The following is an 11,264-nucleotide window of genomic DNA, read 5'->3' on the forward strand; positions in this document are numbered from 1 at the left end:
TTTTTTCATAGAGTTAATTAAATACCTCAATTTTTTTTGGTATGTGGTCATTCATTTTTTTTGGTATGTGGCCATTCACTAGAAAGAAAATGAATTTGTATAAATTTGTGTGTCTATAAGTGGCTCTCAAAAAGCAATTTATTGATTATAAGTGAAATGCAAGTCAGAGATATTGGCAAGGAACTGAAACATTTTTATTTTATATTCCAGTTTAAGGGAGCAGGGGTGGTGCAGTGGTGAGAGCACCAATGTGGCCCGGGTTCGATTCTGGCTCAGTGCCACATGTGGGCTGTGTTTGTTGTTGGTTCTCGCCCTTGCTCCGAGGGTTTTTCTCCGGGTTATCCAGTTTTCCTACCTCCAGAAAAACCAACACTTCCAAATTCCAATTCAACCTGGATAGAGGACCTGCATAAAAACCCAGCTCTGTTGATGTGGAATCCTCTCTAAATATAGCCATTTAATATAAATTATATATTTTTATTTTTAATATAATGTGATTATGATAGAGAAATCTTGAGCATAAATTTTTACGGAAAAAATGTTACCTCTGTCTGAAAATCATTGATTAGGGTCTAAAATAATTATTGGTGTGGTTAAATTGTTATAATTATTAAACTATCACAGCACGATACAGCACAATGACATTAGCCAAAGGATGTTACACTGTAGCTGCAATGTTTCAGTTACTGTTGTGAGACAAATAACATTTTATTGAATAACCCCCAGTGCTCAAAGTTGAAGAGCTTATTAATATTATTTTTAGAGAACATGCGTTAGTATTTAGGGACCATTCATTATTTATGCCAGGGGGTGGGCTGGCAAGATTCATTATAGACAAAACCAAAACATGTTGACCCCCTTCCAAACAAAAGAAAAACATAATGCCCCCCCCCCCCCAACAGGAACTAGCCTACTAACAACCAGCTTTTATTTTGTAACAAAATAGCCTGCAGATAAGATCATAATTTGAAGGTGACCCCCCCCCCCCTCAGAACATTCTGGATTTTTCATGACCCCCCATCAATTCTTGCCGGCCCACCCCCTGGCATAAATAATGAATGTTCCCTTACTGATATTTGGAATGGAGATAAATGGTTTTGTGGCATTTCATCAGTTTTGCTGTGTTAGGACTGCCGTTAAATTATTTGTTTTCTAATTTGTTTTATGTTAAGAGTGAGGCTTGGCGGTACCAGCCTAATGGTTAACACACTGGACTTCACATCAAATAGACCAGGTTGAACCCTGGCTAGGTTCATTTTGTTAATTTGCGTTCTTGGACAAGATACTTTAATACTCCACTTTGTTGCTTCTACATGCATGTACAAAAGGTAGTCAAAAAGGCACATTGTAATGTCTTTGTTCTGCGTACAGGCTGCTGGAGCATTTCCCAGTTTCTGTAGCATTAACAGACTGGGTGTATTTCCACCCCCCCCCCCCACTCACTTCCCCTCCTGGATGGGTTGGCCTAGTCCCTCACAGGGTTACCCCTACATTAAATTCACTGGTGCCCATAAACACACCTGGTTTGAGTGAGACACTATACATGAGAGTAAGTGTCTTGCCCAAGAACATGACACAGTGCCCCAGCCACTGAGCTTGAACCTGTTAGCTGGACCACTCTTTTTGGAGCCCAGCATGGTAACCATTAGGCCCGGGGGGGGGGGGGCAGGGGGACTCGCATATGAAAGTGACGGGGATGCTCGTCGTCTCGCTTAGGGGTGTAAACTTTGGACTTTTGGTCTGAGTGAGACAGGGTTGTAGGGTTACACACGAAGAAATATACAAATATAAACTTCATTCTTAGTTTTTTGGTATCTTTTAGGGGTCAAGAAAGGCTTGAGCCACGCCCAGATTGGTCGCTTTTAGGGGTTCTTTTCACAATTTCCGATGAGCATCTCCATCCGTTTCATATGGGAGTCCCCCCCCCCCCCCTCCCTCGGCCCATTAGGCCACTGTTCCTCTCTGGCAGTTGTGGGTTTTAAAGAGCTTGTAAAGACTTACCCTGTCATTATCAAGCTAAGGGTCTTTGGGGGAAGGGAAAGGGAAGTGAGGTGGGTGGGTGCTATCCCAGGGGGGGTACTCCGGGATCCAAGTGACGGGGATGTGCGAAGGATTTTTTTGGGGTCGAAATTTTCGATTCCAGGATTTTTTTGGGTAGGAGAATTTGGCAGGTATTTTTTTGGGTGACTTGATTTAAATAGGGGATTTTTTTAGGGTATTAAAATCAAACTAAAGTGCCTTGGCGCGGCCTTGGCAATTTAGGGGTAATTTGACTAGGGATTTTTTTGGGCGTTTTATTTTGGTCCAGGGATTTTTCTGGGTAATGTTGGGAGACTTAGGGATTTTTTTGGGTCCTGAGTTTTGCCTCCATTCGATCATCCCCGTCACTTTGATCCCGGAGTACCCCCCTGGGGGTGCTATGACCACAACTCCTGGCATGGTTTGGTGCTAGCTGGAAATGAAGTGGTTAATAATTAACTTAAGGTAAAACTGTTTTAAAAAATCCTTTTTTACATACATGTTGTAGACACAATAATATATTTAGGTAGTGCATTTAAACATTTTAGATTTTAGATTAATATATATTTACATTCTTATATATTCTATTTTAGTTTTCTTTTATCTGTTATTTTAGTGGAACATCTGTAAACTAGCTATTCTAAGCTAAGCATGTTTCCCACTTTAAATAAAGTATTGTATTGTATTGTATCCTTTTCCAGACACGACCACCAAACACAAATGTCACAGCCCGAGGCTTGGTGGTGGAAAATCCCAGAACAAGAGATATTATCAAGTTCCACAGCTCGTACTACAAAAACATGACAGAAGTTAACTTTGATGGGGATGTCCTTGTATATGTCACACCTGTAAGTATTTTTCAAACCATTTGATTTAATTTTCTTTTTTCTAAAAGTCAAAACAGAGTATACATTTATAGGTTCTTAAAAATTAATAATATTAAGCAAATGAAGATAAATTGCATGTACCATATTTCTAGGAATTCAAAAACAATCATGTGACAGTTCATTTATTTATTATTCTTTGCTTGAAGTTTCAAAAAATTGCATTGTGTTGTTCCAGAAAACGTCCATACTCCTCCTAAAAATTTCTTGGGGTTGGGAGGGCTCTCAAAGGCCAAGAATTTCCAGAGGGGTGGGGCAACCTTCTCTTGCAAAGGATCTTCAGTTAAATTCTTTTCCTGAAATACATCTGTGTTCGCAGGCTAAAAGTTTATTAACACAAAAAAAATTACAAACAGTGAAAACTGAACACATTAAAATAAAAATGTACTGCAATGTTTGCTAATCAAAAATCATCTCTCTTTCTTTCTATTCTCAGTGGAATTCTCATGGTTATGACGTAGCAAAAATATTCAGTTCTAAGTTTACGTATGTCTCTCCAGTTTGGCTCCAAATCAAAAGAAGGTTTGTACTGTATTGCCAGTTGAGAATTGTAGGTCTGTTTAGTTGTGACTGACAGAAGTGAAATTTAAAGGACTTATAATAATTGCATATATTTCAGTACTTTTTTCTCATTAAATCCTAGTACACTGTAATATTGTGCTTGATCTTCTTCAAAGAATGAGATCGTCATATTTTACTTGATGTATATACATGTAGATCTATATCATACTCCTTAAATATTATTTATTGGCTTACTCCCAATAATTTTCTCAATAAATAAGTACTGGAAATCATACAGAACTTACTTTATATTCACTTCATGTTTATGCACAGTGTTTAAATATTAGAAATGTATCATTTATAATACTAATACATGCACATGACTTGGATTATTATATTTAGAAGTGTAATTTATAATTTTTGTTGACAGGAAAACAGGCACCTTTGCAATAGAAGGCACACACGATATTGATCAAGGTGTGAAATTTTTGTTGTGGGCAGTTTATACACTTACATCAGTTTTGCATAAGTCTGCGTTGAGCCTTGTGGCCCATACAGGCCGGAACTTATCCCAGTTACTGTAGCATGAAGCGACTAGGAGTATTTCTACTCCTACCTGGATGGGATGCTAGTCCATGGCAGAGTTATCACCCCCCCCCCCCTCCATTAGTTCCCCGCTACCCATTTAATAATATACACCTGGGTGGAGAGAGGCACTATGTAAAGTGTCTTGCCCAAGAACACAACACAGTGACCCCGGTCAGGGCTCGAACCCGGACCGCTCAATCTGCCGTGGAGTTCATTACGCTAACCATTTGGCCACCGTGCCTCCCATAAGTTTTGAATAATGCAGGTACATAAATTATAGCTTAGCATCAAGAAGGCTGATACCTAGATATTTTCTGCACAGGTCTTCCACAATGGGCATAAATTACATGCAGGTTTAAAGGGAATTAAAAAGTGAATTTTCAATATATAACTTTTTGTGTCCTCTTTCTGTTTAGGTTGGATGACAGAAGTCCGAAAAGGTGGCAAACATGTAAAAATTGGTGAGATATGGTGAATGTGCAGTTAAATACATGTAATTGAATGATGTAGTATTAATGTTGACAGTGATTTTTTCCAATTTATTTTCAGTGCCCAGAATACTTTTTGATCAATGGACATTCAATGACTATCACATCATTTTCTCAAGTGACACTGCATTGCAATCTCTTATTGACACAATTGTGTCCTTCCTAAAGGTCAGTTCCTGTAAGATTAAATTAAATTTTTACACTATAACAATTTTTAAACAATAATTCCGGCAACAAAAAAGCAAGAAAATTGTTTGTATTGGCTGGTGGACCCTTGACGATAACGAATTCAAGTTAAATTACTGTCTTTATTTTTTTATTCAGGCGAATTATTTTGATGGTCTTACTCTTGAGGTGTGGAGTCAATATAATGGAGATACCAAGGAGTAAGTACTACCTGCGTCTTGTTAATTTAACCCGAGGAATGTTTCTACTGGGAATATCCCAGGGAAACGGAATATCCTGGGTGACAAGAATATCCCTGGGAAAGGATTTGCAATGTTAGTATGATTCCGGGGTAATGGAATATCCTAGGGATATGGTACATCACAGGGAAAGTTAGATTCTTGCAATTAGCCCTGGAAACAGCTCTGTTATTTTACTATCATGGAAAAGTCCATCCGAAGATTCCTCAAAATTAATCTTCTCCTCTCTTCCTCGGAAAGGCGCAACAAAAATGATAAATGAAGAAAACTAGACGAGTCGTTCATTTGTCTTTTAGGGACTTGTATCTTCTTGTAAGTAAGATGGCCGATTCTCTACATAAAGAAAAGCTCAAGATTATTTTGGTGATTCCTCCGCCGTTTTACGCTGGGTAAGCTAAATCAATAAATATATCTGTGAAATATCAACGTGGAAAATGAAATTTAAATTGCAGCCGAACTCCTCTTTCCAGACACGTCTATAGTACGGACACTTCCCTATTACAGACAGTTGACTCGACCGGATAGCTCTTTAATACGGGAATTTAAACTTTCTTGGGCTAACTTGTGCTGTTCGTGATTTTACGACATCTCTTTCCTATCTTCAGAAGGAAAGGATGCACTCTACGCATGCTCTAGACAGTCTACAGTGTATTTCTGATCATAAACGGAGCAGTTCTTTGCTTTCCTTATGGGAACATTCAACGTGTAGTGAATTAAAAAAAAAAAAAACCGCGAGATAGTTAACGCGCGGGATGGAAGACTTTTAAAAATGTTTTCCCCGGTCTGTTGTGATCATGGATAGCGCCGCACTTGATTTAACGGTTATTTTTTTATTATTTTTCTCCCTGACAGCAAAAAGCCAGGATCATTTGACAAACACGACTTCGAGCTGTTGGCGCCAGTACTTGATGGCTTTAGTCTCATGACTTATGACTATTCCACTCACGGAAGGTAAAACTAAGCTTTATAAAAATCCTTGGTGAGACTCATGAGAGTGGCGGGATGCTTGTCGTCTCACTTAGGGATTTAGGGGTGTAAATAACAGATTTTGGACTCACTTAGGGTGTTCAGGACAGAACATCAAGGTCTCTTTTAGGGTTGCCGTCGTACTGTGTTGGCGGTCTAGATGTATGTATGTTTTAGCATGAGCTATAGGATAAATGGAGTTCGTCTAAATAAAAAGCCAATAACTTGCCACTAAAGTCGTCTTCTTACCCATGTGTTGTGGAACTAATTCGAGCAAGGAAATTCAGAAGACAACTTTATAATTGGTGGGTTAGTTATTGGCTTTTTTTAGACGATCTCCACTTTTCCTATAGCTCATGGTTTTGGGGATTCGAAGCTTCTGTCGCGCCCAGATTGGTTTTCTTTAAGTGGTTTATTTCCCCACTTTGTCGTATATTTTCTTGTTTTTGTTTAACTCTGTTGTACATCTTTTTCTTTTGTTAAATTTAGACCTGGTCCTAACGCTCCTCTCCAGTGGATCAAAGACTGTGTTCTTACACTGAGTCCAGAAAAGGGAAAACAGCGGTCAAAAATTCTTATGGGCCTCAACTTCTACGGCCAGGACTTTGCCGCCATGGGGGGAGGACGTACGTGAAAATTGTAAAAATATTTTAGATTTAGTGAATTAATTGTACCCCGCGTTACAGTCGTCACCGAACCACCGAGAAGACCGAGAGCAAGATCTCCTTTCTTTCCCTCCCGCATCCTCAGTTTCAATGTTTTTAATTGTAATTGTTGTTGTTGTTGTCGCTTGCTCCAAGCTCCTTAATTTGTGCACTCGTGTTCAATTCTTTTGCCAGCTTTGTCGCTCTCGAATCAGCTGTATTTAGCTAATCCAAAGAGGCAAATCTTAACTTAAACGTCTGTGGATGAAACCCTTATGTGTGACCATTCAAATGAAAGCTGTTGAGCAGTACATTTACTTTCATGTGGTACTGTTTGATATGCTGTGAATGGTGGTTCAAACTTTTGAGTCTGTGGACAAAACCCTAAGCTATTGAGCAGTACTTTCATGTGGTACTATTTATTATGCTGTACAAGGTCGTTCTTACTTTTACTTCTGTGGTTAAAACCCTAGTGTGTAACCATTTACTATATATAGACGAAGCTATTGCGCAGCACTTTCACATGGTACTATTTATTATGCTGTGCAAGGTCGTTCTTACTTTTACGTCTGTGGTTCAAAACCCTAGTGTGTAACCATTTAAATGAAAGCTATTCTACATCTGTTGTTTTCCTATTGCGCAGCACTTTCACGTGGTACTACAACCTACAAGTTGGTCTTATGGTTCTATTGTTCTGCCTCCGAATCTAATTTGTTTCTTTCACTTTTATTCTTGTTTTTCATATCAATGGTAAATATCTTGTCTACACAGCCATCTTGGGATCGCGGTAAGTCACTCAGAGTCTTAACATGAATGGTCCTTAAAAGGGGCCACCGCAGAACGAACGACTTTCAGTTTTGTCATTTTGCTTCCAATTTTAAAAGGCTAGTCGCTATATACATGTAACTACAACTTGTGCGTATGGAGAGTTCGATGTAAAAAACATAAATAAATAAAAACGAACTAAATAACTTAATTTAAGTTTGAATCAGAGCCCTCCGCGAACGATCTCGTGGCAAAGACTAAACTGCTAGAAATCAATTATGGCGAACTAAACACTAAACACATTGGGCCCAATATAGACCAAAATAAAATTTCTCCTTAGAATGTTAATACATTGTCCTGCAGAGAGCTGACGAGGATATAGAAAATCGTCAGCTAGGAAATATTGCCTTGATGACCTAAAAGAAATGTATATCATCGGTTAGGGGAATTATATTATTGAACTTTAGATAACTAACCGTTCATTCCCCTGCTAGATATATTGAACTGTTGACGAAACACAAAACCGAAAAACTGGTCTGGGAGGAAGGCGTGGCAGAACATTCGTTCAAGTTCACGTAAGTAAAGCCAACTTTCAATTTGTCAAATACTCGTCTTTTAATTTTGCTTCAGTTGACAGTCTTTCCTGTTGATGTTTAAGGAGGGCAGAGGCATTGGGAATTTACTGAGTCGGTGGTTGTCCTAAGCCCGAGGGGGAGGGGGTACTCCCTATTTATAATGGCCTATACGGGGAGGGTCCGCCCGAAATGGGTACCTTTTTCATGGTTCAGGTATATAAAAGGGTAGGGATTTCACAAGTTTAGGTATTTGAAAGGGTAGGAAAATCTGTCATAAAGATATTTAAAAAGACCTTTAAATTAAAGGAACTCAGTCACGGACAACTCATTTTGAAAAAAAAAACTGGCAAGTTTTTTTCAAGTTTGTCAGTCGTAATCCGTCTTAATCTTCGTGAGACGAAACCATCCATGGTTATTTTCGGGTTTTGATTACTCCTTTGTTGTTTTCCTACATTACACAACTATTATTTTGAGGTTTCCTACAATTTGGAAGTAATCACAATCAAAGGCTCTTCGAGCAACCTCATGGTAATTCGATGAATTAAGTGCCGACCTCCGCATTTTTTTTTTCTAAAGTAGTGTCCAATAAAGTAAAGCAATCTCACTTTGCTTTATTTTTCCACGTGAGTTGCGTCATTGATGGCTCGTGCTCTCAGGGGTCGTAGCGCTATTCAGTTTTCACAACCAAAATATTTACCGGTTAGTGTATTACCTTTGATCCTTTTAAGCATCAAGTAAATTTGTTTTGTGAATATGTTTACTTTTCTGTCAGCACGTATAGCGTTATTTTTGAGCAGCGGAAAAAAATTAATAGAAAAGATACGCCCGAGCACTTCGTGTATCTGCTCGACTCAAAAAGATGAAAAACGGATGACGTGACACGAGGTGACGTGACGCGAAACATAAACGTGCCGTGGATGTGGTGTTTTAATACTTGAACACGTCACATGGCGAGCGTAATAATTTTTTATAACAGTTTAAGCGTAACTATATGTGAAAGAGATGCGCGTTTCTGCACGACTCAAAAAGATGAAGAACGTATGACGTGACACGAAGATGATGTGACGCGAAACAAAAACGTGCATGAATGTTGTGTTTACCTTTTCTCCCAGATGGTAAAGCTTGATTCTTCCTGCGCCTGATCGATTCTTCCTTGTCCAAATGAACTGATGTTTCTGAACAAACAGTTCAATCTTTGCCTTGAAGCCCATTTCTTTCCACTTGAGCATTTTTCTGCAAATTTTCTCTTCGTTTGTAAGGTCTACAAAGGTGTATTTGGATCGAGGATGAAGCGCAAGGAACGAAAACCCACCTTTGATAATTTCGGCCCGACACGCCATTTTGAAAATCATGCATGCACTCAATGCATGCATTTGGCCTCTATCCCACCCCCCACCCCCCCCCCCCGCCCCCAGATATTTGAACAGAACACAAGGAAGGGGAGGCAGGGAAAACTGCGTGACAAAGGACCTTTCTGTCAGCACGCTTACTGTTTAATGCATGAGTTAATTGCGGTTTGATATCGGAATGGAGTGAGCGAGTGAGTGAGTGAGCCAGTGAGGGAAATAAATAGTCATTTTTAATACCTCATTACCATAAGGTAAAAATGACTTAAAATATCGCGACAATGCTGACCTTGTCCCTTTAAATACTTCGAACAGACGCAACTTTTGGCTGTATCGTCTTAATTTATTAAGCGCTACATAAAAATGACAAGAAAACGTCCTGTTTTAAGTATATGTCGTATCGTGTAGGTAAATGAAAGGGGTACTTTTTTCCAATGAAAGGTATACGAAAGGAAGTGCCTTTTCTGTCAAAATGGTATATACAAGGGTGAAGGTTTGGTTCCTCAGGGCGGAGCCTTTCCGTATAAATTTTTTTGAGTAGCCCCCGGGGTTCGTAAGATACCGTACGTTATTTAAAAAGGCGATTTTGTACGACGTTTAGTTTGGATCGTTTAGTTTTCTTCAAATTGACGAGGGCTTTAGACTTAAAGGGACTGTGTCACGGTTGAGTTAACTTTATTTTACTAAGTTTTGCCAAATACTAGGCTCGATTTCCGCCGCTTTTCGGGAAAACAAAGACCGGACTCGAGAAGGCGGCGGAAATCGAGCCAAGCCAAATACTCTCTAAGAAACTTCTTAACGGTTTGCAAGGAAATTACTTTTATGGATCTAAATGACAACGCCATAGCTTCATTGCAACGAAATATGTCTCCCGGGCGTTATTTTTAAAGTAACAAGCAAACAAGATCAACTTTGAAAACAGTTCAGCCCAACAATTTTTCGAAAACCAATATCGCAATCCGTTTAAATCTTAGTCAATTTTGGCCATCCGCAATTTCTTTTGTATTTGCTGTGTTGTTGAAATGTTCCTTCACTGTTTTAAGAGGTTATTTTTATATTTCAACGAATTTGATGGCCATTTCCGATGCGTAAATTTGGCGTAAAATCTGTGTCACAGTCCCCATTTAACCGAAACGTCTTTCGATTTGGTGTAGCAGAAAGGATTCAATGTTAAACCTCGTCTAAGCACATTCTACACCTCGTAGTCTTAATCTTCGTAGTCATAAATTTACTCACAAGCACTCTCCCTGATTTTTTGCAGCTCCGCTGGAACTTATCATACTGTGTTTTACCCGTCACTGAAGGTAAAGTAAAACCACTCGTCGTCTTTAAAGTAGCTAAGCCTCACTGCTTTTGATTGTTTGATAATCGTTGTTTGATCTTCATTTGACAACCTATTGTGAGGGATGCGGTGGCTTAATGGTTAGAGCGCAGGACACTCGCCAATCCAAGTATCTCCAATTGTCTTTCTTTTTCTTTTAATACTTTCATGTGTTTAATCAATAATGACCTTTTTATGTCTTCACCCTGACTATATCATAAATATAAATGCCCTGTGCTGATTTTCCCGCGCTCTCTTTGCTTGGCAAAAGAGAAACAAACAAACCCTAATTTGGTGAAAATGGCTATGGGCAAAAAGCTCATAGCCCTTTTAATTTTCTATGTAAATTGAACAAATGTATGGCTGCCAGCGAAGGCCCATAGTCACCTCATTACAAGATCAGAATTAACAATGAATGATTTTGCCCAGTAAAGGTGAGGACAACCAAAACGCAGGATTAGGAAAAGAGGGAAGGGCCAAGTGGATGAGGTGGGAAAAAAGAAATTGCAGCTGAATTCCCTCAAAAAAATGGTAGCTGTAAACGTGAAGCGTGTCTTGTTGCAAGCTCGTGAATGCTAGAGAGTGGTACATTATTTAATTGTCTGTGCCCTACCCCGTGACCCTGGTATCGTGACATTATGTCACACAATGCAACAAAACTCTGAAAAATACTTCAATAACCGAATAAACAAATAAACAACTGATCGTATTGAAGACATAAAATTCCTGCTTGTAAACAAAT

The 11,264-nt window shown here is 39.0% G+C and overlaps 1 protein-coding gene across 1 annotated transcript; it reads left to right on the forward strand.

Annotated features, from left to right (window-relative positions):
* Positions 1–2,610: 2,610 nt before the first annotated feature.
* Positions 2,611–11,252, forward strand: LOC144640809 (chitinase domain-containing protein 1-like). The gene is made up of 12 exons (XM_078499879.1): positions 2,611–2,867; positions 3,340–3,425; positions 3,835–3,881; positions 4,409–4,453; positions 4,542–4,648; positions 4,805–4,866; positions 5,202–5,294; positions 5,758–5,856; positions 6,361–6,497; positions 7,287–7,302; positions 7,775–7,855; positions 10,463–11,252. Exons 1-12 carry the CDS (start codon positions 2,820–2,822, stop codon positions 10,512–10,514), a joined length of 873 nt encoding a protein of 290 aa, XP_078356005.1. The 5' UTR covers positions 2,611–2,819; the 3' UTR covers positions 10,515–11,252.
* Positions 11,253–11,264: the final 12 nt, after the last annotated feature.

This window comes from Oculina patagonica, unplaced genomic scaffold, assembly GCF_052425735.1.
Source record: "Oculina patagonica isolate OP01 unplaced genomic scaffold, crgOcupat unplaced497, whole genome shotgun sequence".
NCBI classification, from domain to species: domain Eukaryota; kingdom Metazoa; phylum Cnidaria; class Anthozoa; order Scleractinia; family Oculinidae; genus Oculina; species Oculina patagonica.

What these genes read in the sequence shown, in the direction of transcription:
- LOC144640809 (XM_078499879.1), top strand. Translation starts at nt 2,820, where the DNA reads ATGACAGAAGTTAACTTTGATGGGGATGTCCTTGTATATGTCACACCT. An exon ending in CCTCCGCCGTTTTACGCTGG is followed by an intron (nt 5,295 to 5,757) that starts GTAAGCTAAATC and finishes TCTCCCTGACAG; the next exon opens with CAAAAAGCCAGGATCATTTG. An exon ending in GACTATTCCACTCACGGAAG is followed by an intron (nt 5,857 to 6,360) that starts GTAAAACTAAGC and finishes TGTTAAATTTAG; the next exon opens with ACCTGGTCCTAACGCTCCTC.